This window comes from Hyla sarda, chromosome 1, assembly GCF_029499605.1.
Source record: "Hyla sarda isolate aHylSar1 chromosome 1, aHylSar1.hap1, whole genome shotgun sequence".
In the NCBI taxonomy this organism is placed as follows: Eukaryota; Metazoa; Chordata; class Amphibia; order Anura; family Hylidae; genus Hyla; species Hyla sarda.
This window is the reverse complement of record NC_079189.1, coordinates 196,447,346-196,469,808: the sequence shown is the minus strand read 5'-3', so window position 1 is coordinate 196,469,808 and position 22,463 is coordinate 196,447,346. Positions and strand designations below refer to the sequence as shown.

Genomic DNA, 22,463 nt, shown 5'->3' with positions numbered 1-22,463 from the left:
ACGCGTTATACCCCCAGCCGACCAAGGAATAATCAGAGTGGTCCCTGGTGCAGCCAATAACTTGTAGGAGTGCGGTATATAAATGGGGTCACTTGTGGGGGTGGGGGTACTGTTCTGCCCTGAAAGCCAAATGGCGCTCCTCTCCTTCTGAGTCCTACCACGCAGCCAAGGAACCATATATGGCCAAAGCGGGGGTATTTCCGAACATGGGACAAGCAGCTAAATAAAATATAGGGTGCATTTCTTTCAATATCAGAAGTGATGTACAAAAAATATGCCCCCCAAATGATGCATTTGTGAAAAATTGCAAATTTCGAATTTTTAACACTGACTTTGTAATAATTCCTGCCAAAAAACTATGGTGTTAAAATACTCACTGTACCCCCTAGCGAATACCTTAAGGGGTCTAGTTTTTAAAATGGGGTCATTTGGGGGGGGGGGGGTTCTATGTTCTACTACCTTTTAATTTCTGCAAACCTTGCATAGCACATAAAAAAAGATGTACTTTTCAAATTTTCAAAATTTTCAAAATTTCAAGTTAAATTGTTAGGCTTCTAACTAATTTAAAATGTTAATTAAAAACAAAATAATGACGTCAAAATAAAGTAGACATCTGAAAGTATAAGTTTCATAAACTATTTGGTCAGAATGTATAAATATATGCACCCTATTAGTGTTAAAATAGCAAAAAATCGTAATTTTTTGTAAAAATTTCATGATTTTTTGCATTATAAAAAAAAACTACAAATGATATCGGCGTACTTTTACTATGTACATGAAGGACAACTTGTGACAAAAAAAAACAATGTCAGAATTATCGTGATTGGCAAAACGTTACCAGAGTTATTCTCTAATAAAGACAGACATCCCCTATTTGAAAAAACAGGCCTGGTCTTTCAGGGGCGTACAGGTTTATTTATATTGGTCCTTAAGGGGTTAAGGCCAAAATGAGCTGTGTCCTTAAAGGAATACTCCGCCCCTGGCATCTTATCCCCTATCCAAAGGATAGGGGATAAGATGTTAGATCGCTGCGGTCCCGCTGCTGGGGACCCCGGGGATCGCCGCTGCGGCACCCCGCCATCATTACTGCACAGAGCGGGTTCGCTCCTTTGGATAGGGGATAAGATGTCTAGGGATGGAGTACCCCTTTAAGGGGTTAAAAAGAGAGAAAAGCAGAACCAAATTGGATATTTAAATCTGCCATCTGGAGGAAAGGCTCAAAATCCTGAGGGACTAGCAAATGCATTTGCTACATATTATGAAAACTTATAGAACCTCAAGGACGATCATTCGGTTCCTCAGCCATTAATGCCAGCCAGAGACCTTTCTCTCCAATATTTCTCTGCGCTCACTGCCTGAATCTCTAAAAGTGAGTCTCACTGCACCCTTCTCGACAGAGGAGGTAAACCAACTTATACAACAACTTAATACAGCCAAATCCCCTGGCCCTTATGGCCTGGCAAATTAATTTTATAAGATCCAGTTGATTAAGATAGTTGCCCAACCTCTTTAACGAAATATTGAGAGTTATCCCTAGGGAAATGTTACACAAACCAGGAAAGAGTCCAATAATACTCTCTCATTTTAGACCTATATATTTATTAAATAGTGATCTTAAAGGGTACCTCTCATCAAAAAAAAACTTTTGATATATTATAGATTAATGTATGCAGAATAACTTTACAATTGCATGTTATTAAAAAATATGCTTCTTTCTATGTCATTTTCCACTTTGAAGAAATGACCACTAGGGGTCTCCCTACCAGTCCTGGCAGCAAGCATTTCAGACTCATGCTGGAGTCCTAAACACTACGAGCTGCCAGTCTGCTTTGTTCACAAAGGAGAACACTCAGAGTTGCCAGCCTGCTTTGTTCACAGCCTGTTTGGCTGTGAACAAAGCAGGCTGGCAGCTCTGAGTGTTTAGGACTCCAGCATGAGTCAGAAATGCTTGCTGACAGGACTGATCGGGAAAAATACAATAGAAAGAAGTATATTTTTCATTAACATGCTATTGGAAAGTTATTCAACATTCATTAATCTAAAATATATCAAAGATGAGCGATTGTAGAGAATTCAATTCGGCCGATTCACCAAATTTTCCCCCAAAATTTGTTTTGTTCTGAATTTATTCGCGGCAAATTGCTATAAAAAAATTCTGGCCTACAGAGAGTCTCAATAGGGGTGTAGAACACATTGCCTTGTCCTAACATGCATAGGGAGTGTGAAATAATACTGTTATTCAGTATAACATGCAGATTACAGGCATCACTATTAGAATCACTGCCAGAGCATCTGGATGTGGCAGCAGGGAGACCAGAATTGAAGAGAATAAATAGATTTTTTATTTTAGTTTTATCTAATTTGAATTTATTTCCACTTTTTGAGTACCCATTTTGGCAACCATTCAGCTGGTGGTCCGCAGCGAGGTGAGCTACCACCTTTTCCAGCCCAACCCCCCCCCCCCCCCGCCCCACTGCAAATGTTTCATTTAATCAGTTATTATTCATTGTTATCGCTCCAACCTGTTTCATTGGTTTCTTGTGGTAATTCCACAGCATATATGATGTCAACGACCATAGGGCCTCAGTCTTGAAAAGATTACATCGATTTTTTGAAATTTAAATTTAAGATTTTGAAATTTAGATGTAATATTATACTCCCAAGTTTAATGTCCCGGGCCACAGCATTTACTTTGAATAAATAGTGTGGTTACAAAAGACCAAATCTAACATGTCACATGGTGGCACATTGACAGAGCCTGAAGGTGGCATCAGTATGAGGAGATCATATAGTGGCTGAATGGCACAGTCTGAAGTTGGCGGCAGCATGAGGAGAACATATAGTGGCTGAGTGACACAGTGTGTAGATGGCGGCAGCATGAGGAGAACATATAGTGGCTGAATGACACAGCGTGGAGGTGGCAGCAGCATGAGGAGAACATATAGTGGCTGAATGACATAACGTGGAGGTACCGGCAGCATGAAGAGAATATATAGTGACTGAATGACACAGCCTGAGTTGGCGGCAGCATGAGGAGACCCTATAGTGGCTGAATGACACAGCGTGGAGGTGGCGCAGCATGAGAAGAACATATAGTGGCTGAATGACAAAGTGTGGAGTTTGTGGCAGCATGAGGAGAACATATAGTGGCTGAATGACACTGCCTGGAGTATGCGGCAGTATGAAGAGAACATATAGTGGCTGAATGACACAGCCTGGAAGTGGCAGCAGCATGAGGAGAACATGTGTTGACAGTATGAAACAGCTTGAAGCTAGCATCAGCATGAGGAGAACATATGGTGGCAGAATGAGACAACCTGTAGGTGGCAGCAGCAGCATCAGGAGTCCTGAAAGTGAATCAGTGATAGAGTGGTGTGGTGGGGGGCAATACCAGTACCCGGTGATATAGGTGGGTGAAAAAGGAGAACTTGGCATCAGATGTGTGGGAACAGGCGGGCGGCAGGATCAGAATAGTAGCTGGGGCAGGTAGGCAGAAGAAAACAGTCTCTTTTGTAAAACTTAACATTTCATAATATGTTTAGGATAAAATATATGGCCCCACAATTTTTTTTTAAATCAACCCAAAGGAAAGGTGTGGAAAAAACACAATGTGCCACCTACACCACCAAGTATTGATGTGATGCAAAGACCTCTAACAGGTGGAAGGGGACAACATTTGGTCCATTGTAACCGGTGGGGGTAAAAACATCCCCTGTAAGGCCCTACACTCGCATTATTAATTCCCTTCTTGGCAAGTGTTACTCACCCTAAAAAGAGCGGCCCCACACTGGAACCTCTCTCTATTTCCACCTACAAACACTGCCATTTCCCAGGGTTTTTAGGTGGAAGGGTTTTTAAGACAAGTAACACTTTCCTCGAAAAGGTGGAAGGGAACAACGTATTGTCCATTGTAGCAGGTGGGGGTAAAAACTTCCCATGTAAGGCCCTACTCTCACCCAATTCATTCCCTTCTTAGCAAGTGTTACTCATACTAAAAAGGGCGGCCCCACACTGGAAACTCTCTCTATTTCCACCTAAAAACCCTGGGAAATGGCAGTGTTTGTAGGGGGATATATGGAGAAGTTCCTGTGTGGGGCCACCCTTTTAAGGGCGAGTAACACTTGCAAAGAAGGGAATTAATAATGCGAGAGTAGGGCCCTACAGGGGAAGTCTTTACCCCCACCGGTTACAATGCACCAAATGTTGTTCCCTTCCACCTGTTAGAGGTCTTTGCATCACATCAATACTTGGTGGTGTAGGTGGCACATTGTGTCTTTTTCACACCTTTTCATTTGTTTGATTTAAAAAAAAAGGAAGTCCAGCGGATCTTCAAGGTGTGATGGCATGGGCATGTCAAGGTATGCCATCACCTACTGGTTCAGGTCCTGCTCCAGGTCTACCTGCAGCTGATGAGTCGCTTCACTATGCGGGGAAAGAAAGCTACCCATCAGTGACTGTAAACTCAGGCTGCTGCTGATAGAGCTGGTACTGCTCCTGCCACCCCTCCCCAGCAGCCATGGCAGTGGAAGGTGAGCGCAGAGGGCCCCCCCGAAAGGATGGACAATGACACAGATAGGCATCTGCCAACTGACTATGTAGGATGTCTCTGTAGCAAGTCAGTTTGTCCTCCCTTTTAATGGGTGAGAAAAAGGCCCCCATTTTGTGCTGAAAGCAAGGGTCCAATAAGGTGGAGAGCCAGAAGTCATCCCGCTGCCGAATGGTGACAATTCTGCGGTCACTACGCAAGAAAGTGAATATGCATCGTGTAATTTGTGCAAGTGACTCGGAGGAACTCCCTGCCTCCATCTCCACTGCATACTGCCACGGTGTGTCTGGGTCCTGTGTCTCATCTTCCTCATAACCTTGTAGCTCCTCAAGCTGCTCCTGCTCCTCCTCTCCTGTCAGATGACTAGAAAAACTGCCCATCTCACAAAACCTAAACTGTGCTCCACTGTGCCCCTCCCCCTCCTCCTCCAATTCAGCCCCCACAGGGCTCATGTGGCCATGACATGTAGGCGCCATTTCTCCAGTGCCCTGACCAGCCATCGTTTCCAACACGTGTTGTAGTAGATGAAGCAGTGGAATGATGTAGTTCATCCTGTAATCCTGGCGACTGACTAATAATGTGGCTTCCTCAAAGGGCCTGAGCAAACGGCAGGTGTCACGTATGAGCTGCCATTGGTTGACATTGAAGTTAAACAGGGGAGTCTGCCTATCCGCTTGGATGATCAAGAAATCGTTGATGGCTTTTCTCTGTTTGTTTAGTCGGTCCAATACATGGAGGGTGGAATTCCAGTGTGTGGAAACGTCACAAATCAGACTATGTTGGGGGATTCTGTTCTAAAGCTGCAGCTCAAGGTGGGTGTGCTTTGCGGTGTACAAGTGGCTGAAGTGCATGCACAGTTTCCTTCCTATTGTTAGGATGTCTTGCAGATGGGGGGAACATGTAGGAACCGTTTGACAACCAGATTGAACAAGTGTGACATGCAGGGCACATGTCTCAGGCTTCCTTGTTGCAAAGCAGACAAGATGTTCTTCCCATGACTCGATTTCTTAATGAATTACTTTTAGCAGTTCCGTCCCTGTGTGACTCCGTTTTCCAAGGTAAACCATGTGAAGAACAGTGTGACACTGCCGTGCCCTGCACACATGGTATGCTGGAGGGGCACTCAGACTTGTCCGTGCTGTTGAGGCTGAGGACACGGTGGAGGATGAGGAGGTAGAGTTGCACACTGTCACAAGACCAACGGCCTGAGAGCATGGAGGCAGAAGTGGCAAGTTGTCCAAGCTGCTGTTGTTGTGGCTGTGCAGGAACCACATTCACCCAGTGGGTTCTAAAGGACATGTATTGTCCCTGGCTTTAGTTACAGCTCCACATGTCGGCGCTGATGTGCACTTTGGTACACACCGACAGGCTCAAGGACTGGCCCACCTTCTGTTCCACAAAATTGTGCAGGGCTGGTACTGCCTTCTTCTCAAAGAAATGACGGCTTGGCACTCTGCACCTCGGCTTGGCACAAGCCATCAGTTCTCTGAAAGGTACAGAGTCCACCACTTGAAAAGGGAAGGGACTGCAGCACCAGCAACTTGGACAGGAGCACATTCAGCTTCTGAGCCATTGAATGAGTGGGCGCATACTGTTGACTCTTGGACATGGCTTTTCCGATGGATTGCTGACAGAATGACTGACTGGAAGTAGGAGGAGCATCTGGAGCAACAGAAGATGGATATGACACACAGCCCCGTTCGGCTGAGGTGGTGGAGCCCCGTTCGGCTGAGGTGGTGGATGCCGCAGGCTGGACCACCACATCTGAGCCACGGTTCTCCCAGACCGCTTTATGGTGACACTGCATATGTTGATGCAGGGCCGTGGTGTCAACATTGGGACTTTGGCCATGCTTCACCTTCTGCCGACACATCTTGTATGTGGCCAGGTTAACCTCCTCCAGATGCTTGATGAAAAGCTGCCACACCGCCGAGTAGCTGATTTTCCCACCAATAGTCCTCACTAATTAACTTCTACTGCCGCCGACTCCGGGAACCCCTGTTTCACTACCTCCCGGTAGCAGGTGGTCTACCCCGGGTATATTTGTCTCCAGACTTTCCACTTCTGCTGCCATGCTGACTGCCAACCATGCTACCACCCTGCTGGCTCAGTTGCTGCCTCACGGGCAACCTGCAACCCTCTTCTCCTGATGATCATGAATCACCTTCTGCATCTGGCTCCCAACTGCAACCGGCTTCATCATCATCATCATCATTGAGTTGTGTCTGCATGTCCCTGATGTCCTCCTTAGGTTCCCCAACAGTGTCTGCTTCAGGAGCCTGAATGCTTGCAACACCACCTACCATGCCACTCTCCTCATCACTACTTGCCTGCCTAGCATAGGAAGCAGCGGATGTTTCATCCAATTCTTGGATGGGCAGTAGCTGCTGACTGTGCTCCAGATCGTCTTCACTAAATAGTGGAGCTGAACCCACAGCATAAGATACTTCTGTGGGGGAGGGAACAGCATAGGACAGAGGCAATGGGATTACAGGGACTGCTCCCAAGCCATACCAACTGTTGACTGAGGGTTGTCACTTATGATGAAGTAGATGACCGTGTTAACCAATCGATGATGGCAGTTGGGTTGCTAGTCGAGACAAGACCGCTAGCTGATACCGGGAGCTCAGGCCTCTCGCTCCAACTCAAGCTGCCACTCTCCCCTAGTCTGCTACAACCTCTGCCTGATTTATGCCTCTGCAACTCCTCTGTGCACATCCTGACACTTCTCTGCGTGACATACTTAGTACGTATATGAGGGAGTGTCACGATTCGGCAGGCTGGAGGTGGATCCTCTGTGCCAGAGAAGGATTGGCGTGGACCGTGTCGGTGGACCGGTTCTAAGTTGCTACTGGTATTCACCAGAGCCCGCCGCAAAGCGGGATGGTCTTGCAGCGGCGGTAGCAACCAGGTCGTATCCACTGGCAACGGCTCAACCTCTCTGACTGCTGAGATAAGCGCGGTACAAAGGAGTAGACAAGAGCAAGGTCAGACGTAGCAGAAGGTCGGGACAGGCGGCAAGGTTCGTAGTCAAAGGTGGAATAGCAGGAGGTCTGGAACACAGTATGGGTAACACAGTAAAGCTTTCTCAAGGCACAAGGCAACAAGATCCGGCAAGGAAGTGCAGGGGAAGTGAGGTATAAGTAGGCAAGGAACAGGTGCAAGCTAATCAGGGTGATTGGACCAGGCACCATCATTGGTGCACTGGCCCTTTAAATCTCAGAGTGCTGGCGCGCGCGCGCCCTAGAGAGCGGAGCCGCGCGCGCCAGAGCATGACAGCCGGGGAACGGGACAAGTAAGTCACCGGACAAGGGAATCGCATCTCCGCCGGCAATGTCCGTGCAGCGCTCCCGGTCAGCGGGTCTGACCGGGGCGCTGCAAGGAGAGAAACGCAGCGAGCGCTTCGGGGAGGAGCAGGGACCCGGAGCGCTCGGCGTAACAGTACCCCCCCCCTTAGGTCTCCCCCTCTTTTTGTCGGGATATCGCTCCACCTGGGACGAGGACATTGGGAGCGACTGTAGAGTCTCCTTCTGGGGGACAGTGAAGTCCCGGGTACACTCATGAATGGCAGACCGGTCAGAAGGAGTGGGAATGGGGGGGGGGCAGAAGGTGAGGCTTGGCACGGAGCAGAGTGTCACCAGGACGGGGACTATGAGGAGGCACGGCACAGTCCTGACAGGCCTTGAGGAGACCAGGCACAGGAGGAGACACTGAGGACCGACAGACGGGGCTGGGGGCAGACGTGAGGCACTCCTTGCGGCAAGCAGGATCCCAATTCTTGATCTCCCCGGTGGTCCAGTCAAGGGTGGGAGAATGGTGCTGGAGCCATGGCAGACCGAGGAGGATTTCAGAGGTACAGCCGGGCAAAACCAAAAATTCTATTTCCTCGAGATGCGGTCCAATGTTCATAAGCAGGGGCACTGTGCGATAACGCACAGTGCAGTGCAGCTTGACCCCGTTGACCGAAGAAATATAGAGCGGCTTGATGAGAAGGGTCACCGGGATGCAGTACGTATCAAGCAAAGAGGCCAGAATAAAATTTCCAGAAGAACCAGAGTCCAAGACGGCCACAGCAGAGAAGGAGGAGTTGGCAGAAATAGAAATCCGTACGGGCACAGAGAGAGATGGAGAAGCAGACTCTGTACCCAGAGACGCCAGGCCCACATGAGCAGGTTGCGTGCGTGCATTTTCCAGACGTGGAGGACGAATAGGGCAATTCACCAAGAAATGTTCGGTACTAGCGCAGTACAGACATAGATTTTTATCCCTACGGCGAGACCTCTCTTCAATAGTCAGGCGAGACCGATCTACTTGCATAGGCTCCTCGGCGGGAGGCACAGGGGTAGATTGCAAGGGATACCGTGAGAGAGGTGCCCAGGGATTAAGGTCTTTTTCCTGGCGGAGTTCCTGGTGTCTTTCCGAAAAACGCATGTCAATGCGGGTGGCCAAATGAATAAGTTCATGCAGGTTGGCAGGAATCTCTCGTGCGGCCAGCACATCTTTGATGTTACTGGATAGGCCTTTTTTAAAGGTCGCGCAGAGAGCCTCGTTATTCCAAGATCATTCGGAAGCGAGAGTTCGAAATCGGATGGCGTACTCGCCTACTGAAGAATTACCCTGGACCAGGTTCAGCAGGGCAGTCTCGGCAGAAGAAGCTCGGGCTGGTTCCTCGAAGACACTGCGAACCTCAGAGAAGAAGGAGTGTACAGAGGCGGTGACAGGGTCATCGCAGTCCCAGAGCGGTGTGGCCCAAGACAAAGCCTTCCCAGACATGAGACTGACCACGAAAGCCACCTTCGACCGTTCTGTAGGAAATTGATCCGACAACATCTCCAAATGTAGGGAACATTGTGACAGAAAACCACGGCAGAGTCTAGAGTCCCCATCAAATTTGTCCGGCAGGGACAAGCGGAGGTTAGGAGCGGCCACTCGCTGCGGAGGAGGTGCAGGAGCTGGTGGAGGAGATGGTAGCTGCTGTTGCAGATGCCGTAGCTGCGACTGAAGTTGCTGTACCATGGTGGACACTTCCAACAGCTGGTGACTTAGATGGGCGATCTGTCGGGATTGCTGGGCGACCACCGTGGGGAGGTCAGAGACAACTGGCAGGGGAACCTCAGCGGGATCCATGGCCGGATCTACTGTCATGATTCGGCAGGCTGGAGGTGGATCCTCTGTGCCAGAGAGGGATTGGCGTGGACCGTGTCAGTGGACCGGTTCTAAGTTGCTACTGGTATTCACCAGAGCCCGCCGCAAAGCGGGATGGTCTTGCAGCGGCGGTAGCAACCAGGTCGTATCCACTGGCAATGGCTCAACCTCTCTGACTGCTGAGATAAGCGCGGTACAAAGGAGTAGACAAGAGCAAGGTCAGACGTAGCAGAAGGTCGGGACAGGCGGCAAGGTTCGTAGTCAAAGGTGGAATAGCAGGAGGTCTGGAACACAGTATGGGTAACACAGTAAAGCTTTCTCAAGGCACAAGGCAACAAGATCCGACAAGGAAGTGCAGGGGAAGTGAGGTATAAGTAGGCAAGGAACAGGTGCAAGCTAATCAGGGTGATTGGACCAGGCACCATCATTGGTGCACTGGCCCTTTAAATCTCAGAGCGCTGGCGCGCGCGCGCCCTAGAGAGCGGAGCCACGCGCGCCAGAGCATGACAGCCGGGGACCGGGACAAGTAAGTGACCTGGGATGCGATTCGCGAGCGGGCGCGTCCCGCTATGCGAATCGCATCTCCGCCGACAATGTCCGTGCAGCGCTCCTGGTCAGCGGGTCTGACCGGGGCGCTGCAAGGAGAGAAACGCCGCAAGCACTTCGGGGAGGAGCAGGGACCCGGAGCGCTCGGCGTAACAGGGAGTACAATACATTCCACTACACTTAAAAAAGTATTTGTGTACAACACCAGCCAGTGAGTACTTTTGCCTGGACTTTCACTGTATCTATGCCCTTGAGACTTTAACAGGAACAAAATAGTACCCCACTTAGATGTACGCATGTGGTATGCACTTATGAGGGGAGAAAAATGTGCTACAGTACAATTAGAAAAGTATTTGTGTACAACACCAGCCGGTGAGTACTTTTGCCTGGCCTTTTTACAGTATCTATGCCCCTGAGACTGTAACAGGTACAAAATAGTACACCACTTAGATGTACATATGTAGTATGCACTTCTGAGGGGAGAAAAATGTGCTACAGTACGCTCAGAAAAGTATTTGTGTACAACCCCAGCCAGTGAGTACTTTTGCCTGGCCTTTCACAGTATCCAGGTCCTTGAGACTTTAACAGGAACAAAATAGTACACCACTTAGATGTATGCATGTAGTATACACTTATAAGGGGAGAAAAATGCACTACAGTACACTTAAAAAAGTATTTGTGTACAACACGAGCCAGTGAGTACTTTTGCTTGGCCATTAACAGTATCTATGCCCTTGAGACTTTAACAGGAAAAAAATTGTACCCCACTTAGATGTACATATGTGGTATGCACTGATGAGAGGAGAAAAATGAGCTACAGTACTCTTAAAAAAGTATTTGTGCATAACACCAGCAGTACACACCAGTGCTGCAGGACACAGTCGCTGTGTAATACACCCAAAATTGCATTTTCTCTTTCAATCTCTCTCCCTTCCCTATCAGTGCTTCTAGGCAGGATTTGTGCTTGAGCTGAATTGCTGCTGTTCTGTGGAACACACTGTGCAACATGCTGCTATCTGTCCCTCCCTGTAATAGAACGCTGTAGACAGTGACTGAGAGGTGAATCGCTGCAGTAAGAATGCTTTTCTGTGAAACACATACTGCTCTCTATCCCTCTCTCACGCTGACTTGACTATGAGGTGAATCGCTGCTGGAAAACAGCTTTTCTGTGCAACATACAGCACTGTCTATCCCTATCTATCTCTCTGCAGTGAAAGGCTTAAGTGAATGGCCACAATATGGCTGCCGATTATATAGGGCTGTGACATCGCAGGGGTGACTGGCTGCTGATAGTCTGCATGCTGCATGTGATTCAGGGTCATCCTGCCTTCCCATGTTCACGCCTTCCCAGGATTCCTTGCCCCATGTTCTCACATGTGGATCCACCATTTTAGATGCCCTGGAGCCTAGACCGCACTAAATGGAGTTTAATGAAGCGATTATAGAATCTTGGCGATATTCACATTCGTTGTGAATCAAATTTTTCCTGAAATTCGTTACAAATTCGGATTCGTCAGATTTGATTCGCTCATCCCTAGTTATATGCCCTTTCTCATCATATTCTGAATTCTATTAGATATAACCGTACCCCCCTTCAGATTTTACAATCCCTTCTCCCCACTACAAACTTTTCTGAAGTGGGTCTGAAGTGGAATTACATTATGTCTCGGAGATATTAGTGAAAAGAAAATTTTATTATCCTCTAATATATGTGATCACTTTAAAATCTTCAGTAAAGTTTTTTAAATATTTACAACTCTGAAATGGAAACTGAAGAACCCCGCAGTATCTATGAAACATATTCTTAGATCTCAGGAAGATAAAGGCGGCATATCTAAGGCATATAAAGTTTTACAATCTTCTAAAGAAGGCTCAATGATGCATATTTGGTGTGGGTGTTCTCCGGTACAGAGGTTGTGGACTAAAATTTACCACTAAATGATGAAGCTACATACAGTAGGGGATCAAAAGTTTGGGCACCCCAGGTAAAAATTTGTATTAATGTGCATAAAGAAGCCAAGGAAAAATGGAAAAATCTCCAAAAGGCATCAAATTACAGTTTAGACATTCTTATATTATCTCGATAAAAGCTAGATTTTATTTCCATCATTTACACTTTCAAAATAACAGAAAACAAAAAAATGGTGTCTGCAAAAGTTTGGGCACCCTGCAGAATTTATAGAATGCACACCTGCCAGTGTCACGGATTGTTCTCAATCATCATCTGGGAAGACCAGGTGATATCAATCTCAAAGGTTTTAAATGCCCAGACTCATCTGACTTTGCCCCAACAATCAGCACCATGGGTTCTTCTAAGCAGTTGTCTAGAAATCTGAAACTGAAAATAGTTGACGCTCACAAAGCTGGAGAAGGTTATAAGAAGATAGCAAAACATTTTCAGATGTCAATATCCTCTGTTCGGAATGTAATTAAGAAATGGCAGTCATCAGGAACAGTGGAAGTTAAAGCAAGATCTGGAAGACCAAGAAAAAAATCAGATAGAACATCTCGCAGGATTGTGAGAAAAACTATTCAAAACCCACGTTTGACTGCGCAATCCCTCCAGAAAGATCTGGCAGACACTGGAGTTGTGGTACACTATTCCACTATAAAGAGATAATTGTACAAATATGGTCTTCATGGAAGAGTCATCAGAAGAAAACCTCTTCTACGTCCTCACCACAAAAATCAGCGTTTGAACTTTGCAAATGAACATATAGACAAGCCTGATGCATTTTGGAAACAAGTTCTGTGGACCGATGAGGTTAAAATTGAACTTTTTGGCCGGAATGAGCAAAGGTACGTTTGGAGAAGAAGGGGAACAGAACTTAATGAAAAGAACCTCTGTCCAACTGCTAAGCATGGGGGTGGATCAATGATGCTTTGGGGTTGTATTGCAGCCAGTGGCACAGGGAACATCTCACAAGTAGAAGGAATAATTGATTCAATAACATTTCAGCAAATTTTGGATGCTAACTTGATGCCATATGTGAAAAAGCTTAAAGTTAAAGTGAGGATGGCTTCTACAAATGGATAATGATCCTAAACACACCTTGAAATCCACGGGGGATTATATCAAGAGGCGTAAACTGAAGGTTTTGCCATGCCTTTCACAATCTCCTGACCCCAACATAATTGAAAATCTATGGATAGACCTTAAAAGAGCAGTGCGTGACAGACAGCCCAGAAATTTCAAAGAACTGGAAGACTTTTGTAAGGAAGAATGGGCAAAGATACCCAGATTGGCTGGCTACAAAAAGCGTTTACAAGCTATGATACGTGCCAAAGGGGGCAGTACAAGATATTAACTCTGCAGGGTGCCCAAACTTTTGCAGATGAAATTTTTTTTTGTTTTCTGTTTGTTTTGAAAGTGTAAATGATGGAAATAAAATCTAACTTTTGTTGACATATTATAAGAATGTCTAATCTGTAATTTGATACCTTTTAGAGATGTTTCCATCTTTCCTTGGCTTCTTTGTGCACATTAATACAAATTTTTACCTGGGGTGCCCAAACTTTTGATCCCCTCTGTATATTATTCATATATTATCTATTACTCGTATGGCTATAGCAAAAGGATGGAACACCACAGACCTACCAAAAAGAGCTGAAATAATTGCTACTTTTCAACAGGGATGTATTATGGAAAGATTGAGGTTAAAAAGATTGGGGAATTCTAAGACTTTGCTCTACCAAATTTCCATGTGTGTGATTAAATCAGTGAGAAATTAAGGAGCTTAATATAAATTAAAACAGAGAAGAGAACATATGGACAGTAAGATAGCAGAAGTGGTGAAATAATAGTGTCATTATGTGATTTAGTATTAATGTCGGCTAGTATGAATATGGTGTGTTGATGATGGATGGATAGGTTTAATTTCATTTTTATTGTCCTTTATTATGTATTAATGAATATTGTTGTTTAATTTTATGTTTGATTTGTCTGTAAAATTAAAGAAAAGGAGCTTATGTAAAAAAAAAAAAAAAGATCTTTCTGCAAGCTGTTTGCTAAAGCAAAAAGATTGGCTGCCCCCTGGCTGGTGTGCAGAAGGTGCAAGACCCTGCACATCGGCATCACGTCAATATTACAAAAGAAGTGTGACACCGGGCCCCTTACCTGGAAGGTGTAGATTACTTAGAATTAGCTCACATACTAAGTTAAAAGAAAAGTAAGAAAATATACATAATCCCTAAAAGATAGTAATATGGTTACAACATAACAATATTGCAAAATAATAATAATATTAATAATAATAATAATAATAATATACAAGGAGCTAATATTACAATACATGTTACCACTATACTGTTACTAACTAAAGCCTGTATGCTAAGACCAATATTACCAATAATACCTGTATACAAGGAGGAATATTATCACCATACATATTACCATTAGAGATGAGCGAATTTACAGTAAATTCGATTCGTCACGAACTTCTCAGCTCGGCAGTTGTTGACTTTTCCTGCATAAATTAGTTCAGCTTTCAGGTGCTCCGATGGGCTGGAAAAGGTGGATACAGTCCCAGGAGACTCTTTCCTAGGAATGTATCCACCTTTTCCAGCCCACCGGAGCACCTGAAGGCTGAACTAATTTACGCAGGATAAGACATCAACTGCCGAGCCGAGAAGTTCGTGACGAATCGAATTTACTGTAAGCTCGCTCATCTCTAATTACCATCATGCAGTTATAGACCATTTCCTGTATACTTAGACCAACATTATATTACTAATAATACCAGTAAGCAAGGAGGAATATTATCATCATACATAATACTATCATACTGTTACTGACCAAATACTGTGTACTGAGTGTAATATTACCAATAATTCCAGTATACAAGTAGGAAATATTATCACAATACATATTACCATCATACTGTTGCTGACCAAATCCTGTATACGGATACCAATATTACAAACAATACCAGTATACAAGGAGGAACATTGTCACCATGCATATTACCATCATATTGTTACTGACCAAATCCTGTATACTGAGAATAATATTACCAATAATACAATATACAAGGAGGAATATTATCATTATAAATATTGCCATTATACTGTTACTAACCAAATCCTGTATACTGAGACCATTACCACCAATAATACAATATACAAAGAGGAATATATATATATATATATATATATATATATATATATATATATAGTGGGGTATGAAGAGACAACAAAAGATATCCACACTCACCGCTAAGTAAACGACCAACTGCTCCTATGTAGAGATGCCGTGAGGTCCGGGAGGTAGACGGTGCATAGCGCTCAGAAAGGCGATTACCGGTGATTTTGCACACTAATTGCTTCGTCCGGCCTTCCATTATGTCATCACGCTAGGTTTTTGTCTGCTAGTGCACAGGTGCAAGGGTCACATGACCGCAAAAGGTGATCAAGAAAACGAACACAAAAAACAAAACCAAAAGGTGAGCTGGAACTAAAAAATAAACTAAATAAAATTAAGTTAAAAAGGGGCTGAGAAATTAATATTTAATATTATAGAAAAGGGGCCATATCAATTCTATCATTAAAACCAAGCAGACCCTGCGCATCCAGGCACAGTATCCACTTGGCCTTGGAGCGGAGCAAACGAGTATCGCCATCCACAGTGGAGGATAAGTGTTTAATTAATTCTAAGCCTCCAAACTTAACCCCTTCAGTTTTGCTGTTATGTATCTCTCGCATATGTTGTATAAAGCCAGGGGCTCCTAAGCCTGTAGTAATAGAATGGAGATGTTCTTGTACTCTAATTCTAAGAGGTCTCACAGTTTTCCCAATATAATAGCGCAAGCAGCTGCACATAATAAAACACACTACATGTGTGGTTCTGCATGTAATCAGATCATGTATGGAACAAAAATAATTTTTAATGATAGAATTGATATGACCCCTTTTCTATAATATTAAATATTAATTTCTCAGCCCCTTTTTAACTAACTTTTATTTAGTAAATTTTTTACTTCCAGCTCACCTTTTGAGTGCAGATATCTTTTGTTGTCTCTTCATACCCCACTATTGATACCTGTATCCTTTATTTATCCTATCACCTCCGCTGAACCATTTTGGTTTATATTGGCCTCCATGTCAGCTTCATTACAGTCCCATGGTTTAAAGGATTCTTTTGCCGCATAGAGCTAATAGTAGCCATCTCCACATCCTCTTTTACTTTGATATATATATATATATATATATATATATATATATATATATACACACATATGTTGTAGGTTAACAGTTTGCATCTGTTGCCATTTTGGGGTGTTTAGTGGAGAAGTAAATGCTAGCTATGCCATCTGTGTGGCCGACGTAATATGCTCTCCCATACGAATCAATGGGTTGTTTTCTGACTGCCAAATAACCACAGAAAACATATACAACCAGAAACTAAAACGATGGTTTTAATTAGTAAAACAAATAGGCCATAATTTCCCTTTGATATCTTACATTCCATCTCTATCAGTCTTCAACAATCTTCCTTTCCAAAACAGAACTTCAGCTTTTCCTTTTGTCATGGTATCTATCCCTACATAGTTTTGTCAAAAACTTTACGGACTGCTTCCAAATATAACATAACCTCGTTCCACCCCAAATCTGACAGCCAAAGTAAATGTTTTAGTGTGCTCCATTCTTTCATTTTCCACCTTCTAGTATTCTTTCCCCATATTGTAGTTTCCTTAATTTCTTTTCTTATTAATTTCTCACATTATAGAGACTTCATTATTATCCATTTACATAGAGTTACTGCTATGATATCATAATTGTCATGTTTTTTCTTGATGACAAATTATGACACAACTTTCTTCTTGTTTTTAACCTAGATCTTTCTACTTGTTCTCATAATTTTATCATCCTCTGTAAATTGGTTGTAGATGTCAAAGACACTTTAGACTACCATGGTCTTTTTTATGTAACTTAGGTCAATGTTTAGTAGCCCAACTGAAGCCCTTTCAACCCATGATATTTTCTGATTTCCTATACTTAAGCACACAATTGAGAATCAAAGAACACATTCTTTGTATAAAACTAGTGCCTTCACTATGAGATAAGGAGTATACCAGCCAAAACAGCCATATAAAAGACAGTTTGTCTATAGGTAAAGGATGATCGTCAATGTAATGAATAAATCCCGACATGAAGCTTTTTAAATTTTTTGCATGATGTGTTGTGATTTTCAATGGCCCCATTTTGGAATACACCCAACTTTTAGATTAAGATGTAGTAATTATTTTAAGGATTTGTTTGTTTCAGCATTGGGATCCTCCCTTTCTTCCTCCATTGGACTCCCTTGAAGTTTGTAACATCAATGATCTTACAGAAATATAGAGATTCTGCCGCAACAACACTTTAAGATCTTAAATCATTCAGATATAACTTTACTCCCTAGAGGTACACAACAGCTTTTGGAACCAAAGACAGCATTATTGTTTAAAGTAATTGTATCCACCATGAATCCATACTGCTTTACAACCGAAAATGAAAAAGTTATGACCTGTTATCTTCCAGTTCTGTATGGCTTAGTGACTGTATTTTCAGGTAATTAAGTGCAAAGCCGCAGTCTTGTGGGAGCCGCATCAACCACTCAAGATTGAAGACATTGAAGTTGCCCCACCAAAAGCCCATGAAGTCCGTATTAAGGTAAACTATATACAGATTCATTACTCATCTGATATTTTTATTAATTTAGAAAGAAAGTTTAAAAAACTAAAATCTCATAAACATAAAAGTCCATGAGATTTTATCATTTTAAAACTTTAATTCTAAATGAATAAAAATAGCAGATGAGAAATGAATGCATTACATAAATCTGTAATCCACAACTTTGGATACCATTAGATTCAATAGGGAAGATCAGAATGAGTAGACAAACCAAAGCAACAATGACCCAGATTTATCAAACTGAGGGAGAGAAAACATGGAGAGATTTTCCCACATTAACCTATCACAGTTCAGCTAACAAGCTCTGGTAAAGTGAAAGCTGAGCTGTGATTGGCTGCTGTGGGAAAATCACTCCACTTTTTCTCTCACACCGTTTGATAAATGTGGCCAAGTGTTTTCAGTACTTGGACATGTTTCTGTGGGTTGATATCTTCGACCTTATTTGCTTGGCCTATACCCTAGAATGATAGTGTCATATCTTTTCACTCAAGTATTTTGTTTTTAAATCTACATGTTTGTATCTGTTTTGCACACTTGTTGGTACTGGAGGATTATTGTATTTTGATGAGAAAATAGAAAAAGTTACATTTTAATAAGAGCCGTACTACATTCTGTGATACTGTGTGGAAACCTAGAATAAAGCTAATTTTTCTTTGTTTTATTGATGGGTAGGGGACATCTTGCATCCTGAATGTAGCTGAATCATAAGTAAAAAGCTTTTTTAGTTTCTATTCACACGTACAAGACCTACTGCAGATTTGATGCTGCAAATTTGAAGGTGCAGATTTTATGCTGCAGATTTCAATGTAAATGAAATGACTGAACACAGCATCAAATCTGCAGCAATAAATATGCAGCAGATACTGAACATGTGAATACACCCTAAGGGTACTTTCACACATACAGGATCCTGCACACATTTGATGCACAGGATTTGTAATTTTCGTTTAGAAGCTGTGCTCAGTCATTTAGTTTACAATGAAATCTGCAGCAGAAAATCCTTTGCAAACAAATGTCAACGTACCCTAAGGCTGAAATCACACTATGGAATTTCCATCTGTAATGCTGGCAATGGGATAATGCTGCACAGTGCACACTACGGAATTTCAGCAGCCGACATTCTTGCTCATTCTTTAGGCAGAATCCTTTGGTGCTGGGCATACTTGGAATCTCCAGACAGAATGCCTCCGTCCAGAAATTCCATAGTGTGAACCTAGCTTAAAGGGGTTCTCCGGTGCTTAGACATCTTATCCCTTATCCAAAGGATAGGGGATAAGATGCCTGACCGCGGGAGTCACGCCGCTGGGGACCAAAGTGATCTTGCACGCGGCACCCCGTTTGTAATCTGTCCCCAGAGCGTGTTCGCTCCGGGTCTGATTACAGGCGACCACAGGGCCGACAGCATGTGACGTCACGCCTCCGCCCCCATGTGACGTCACGCTCTGCCCCTTAATGCAAGCCTATGGGAGGGGCGTGACAGCTATCACGCCCCCTCCCATAGGCTTGCATTGAGGAGCGGAGTGTGACGTCACACGGGGGCGGAGGCGTGCTGTCACACGCCGTCGGCCCTGTGGTCGCTGGTAATCAGACCCGGAACGAACACGCTCTGGGGACTGATTACAAACGGGGTGCCGCGTGCAAGATCACGGGGGTCCCCAGCGGTGGGACTCCCACGATCAGGCATCTTATCCCCTATCCTTTGGATAGGGGATAAGATGTCTAAGCACCGGAGAACCCCTTTAAAGCTTGTGAGAAAGATCATTAAAACTGAGAGCTTTGGTGGCTGTGACTTTCCTTTTTGGTTTTAATCAGCTACTGTTTTAAGTTGGTTGATCCGTATCAACATTAGCCGTAGTGCTGGAGACTCTCCATTTTAGTTGACTCCAGCTATAATGGATAGTGAGAAAAAAGAATAAATGTCAGTGTAAGGTTAGATTTCCACATAGGTATTTTTTGGGTGTTTTTTGGAAAACTGCCACTGCAGTTTTTGAGCCAAAAGTCAGAAGTGGATCCAGTAGGAAAAATAAGTATAAGTATAAGGCATGTCTTAAAGGGGTACTCCGTTGGAAACCTTTTTTTTCTTTTAATCAACCTGTGCCAGAAAGTTAAACAGATTTGTAAATTACTTCTATTAAAAATCTTAATCCTTCCAGTACTTATTAGCTGCTGAATACTACAGAGGAAATTTTTTTCTTTTTGGAACACAGTGCTCTCTGCTGACATCATGACCACAGTGCTCTCTGCTGACATCTCTGTCCATTTTAGGAACTGTCCAGAGCAGCATATGTTTTCTATGGGGATTTTCTCCTACTCTGGACAGTTCCTTAAATGGACAGAGATGTCAGCAGAGACCCCTGTGCTCATGATGTCATCAGACAGCTCTGTGTTCCACAAAGAAAACATTTCCACTGTAGTATTTAGCAACTAATAAATACTAAAAGGATTAATATTTTTAATAGAAGTAATTTACAAATCTGCTTAACTTTCTGGCACCAGTTGATTAAAAAAAAAAGTTTTCCACCGGAGTACCCTTTTAAAATATGCAATTTATACAGTTTATTTTTTATTGTCACTAGCATATCTTTTTTTTTTAAGTCCCTCCTTTATATTTCCCATTCCTTTTGAATCAACTTCTGGCTTTGACTCAAAAACTGCAGTGGCAGCTTTTCAAAAAATGCCATAAAAAAAAGCTGTGTGGAAACCTAGCCTTAGGCTACATTTACACAGTATACAACTAACCCTAATTACACAGCACAGCACTAGCCCTACACATAACAGCACTTGCCATAACACTAGATGGCATCCACGTCACCAGATATCGTACTACATAGACTTGCATTGAGGGGACGTGGCCATAACATCATGAACGGGGCATGACTGTGACATCACGCGCCTCCATCTCATATCACCAGTCATCCGGCACAGAGCGAAGTTTGCTCTGTGCATCGGATGTCTTGGGTGCCGCAGCCAACAACTTTGGACCCCCGCGATCAGACATCTTATCATCTTTCTTTTGGACAGGGGATAAGATGTCTATGGGTGGAGTTTCCCTTTAAGCTGCAATGACAGAACAGAGCTGATGTCCTTTCGCCAATGCAATGTATGTCCAACTTCATCTTAGAGGCGAATGTACAGTTCATTGGCAGCACTCTGTGGATCTGGGACATGTACAAAATCAAATCCCCAGATGGGCCCCCTTTCCTGTTGGGACAATGCACCCTCTACTAGAGCTGCTGCAGCTGTGACCCACATTTTCAAGACAGGGAGAGGGCTGTTCAACAACCCTATCAATCCAATGCGTGTTACTGACTTATTTAAATTGAAATTTCAATCTCATATAAAAGCATTTAGCTGTTCATTTGTCAAAAAATAGAATTATTTTTTAAATTATATCCTAGAAGATACATTACTAAATATGTGCATTGAGGTGCTTTTTCAATGAATTGTCCTATTGAGATATGATAGATATGATTCATTATTAACAAATGAATTGCATTTTTAAATTTTGAATTAAGAATATGATGCATATTTGAAGAGCAATCAGATCAATAAAATTCCTGAAGCTGTGAATTTCTAGTTGTTGGGATTTAAAGGGGTACTCCAACCCTAAGACATCTTATCCCCTATCCAAAGGATGTCTGACCGTGGGGGTCCCACCGCTGGGGACCCCCGCAATCTTGCATTCGGCACCCACCTCTTTGAGCTGCACACCGTGCTGCCAGCTCACAAACTGCCGGGTGCCGACCACGGGGCCAGTGTATCATGATGTCACGACTCCACCCCTGTGTGACATCACACTCCGCCCCCGCTATGCAAGTCTAGCAACGATACTCCGGCCCCGTGGTCAGCACCCGGCAGTTTGTGAGCTGGCAATGTGGTGTGCAGCTCCAAGAGGTGGGTGCCGAATGCAAGATTGCGGGGATCCCCAGTGGCGGGACCCCCGCGGTCAGACATCTTACCTCTATCCTTTGGATAGGGGATAAGATGTCTTATAGCTGGAGTACCCCTTTAAGGCTTGTCTTAAAATATGCAATGCATATACGGTAGTTTATTTTTTAAATTATCGATATCTCTTTTGTTTATTTATTTATTTTAGAGAAGGCTTCATGTATAAGGCCTCCCAAAGTCTAGAGCTGCCCCTGCATCCATTAACTAACAACTTTCCAAAAAACAGACATAACTAAGCAAATCATAGCTTATTGTTTCCATTCATCCCATTTAAAAACCTAGGGGGAGATTTATCAAAACCTGTGAAAAGGAAAAATTGCCCAGTTGCCCATAGCAACCAATCAAATTGCTTCTTTCATTTTGCAGAGGCATTGTTAAAAATGAAAGAAGCGAGCTGATTGGTTGCTATGGGCAACTCAGCAACTTGTCCTCTGGACAGGTTTTGATAAATCTCCCCCCTAGTGTTGTCTTAGTTTTAACTATGCTTTACTACCTTTTTTTTCTCCTTAATTTTTCCACTTTCTGTTTAGGCCACATTTATCTTGGCCTATGAAGAGAACAACAGAGCCGCCCTACCATTCAGGAGTTTTAAGATTTTGATGGTTAA

At 43.6% G+C, this 22,463-nt stretch overlaps 1 protein-coding gene across 2 annotated transcripts in view; it reads left to right on the top strand.

The window, feature by feature from the left end:
* Positions 1-22,463, top strand: part of LOC130362347 (alcohol dehydrogenase 1-like) — a 97,913-nt gene that overhangs the window by 14,943 nt on the left and 60,507 nt on the right. For both annotated transcript variants that reach the window (XM_056566663.1, XM_056566674.1), the window contains exon 2: positions 17,786-17,887. In XM_056566663.1, coding sequence (XP_056422638.1) covers positions 17,786-17,887 — 102 coding nt within the window. The remainder of the gene's footprint in view (positions 1-17,785; positions 17,888-22,463) is intronic.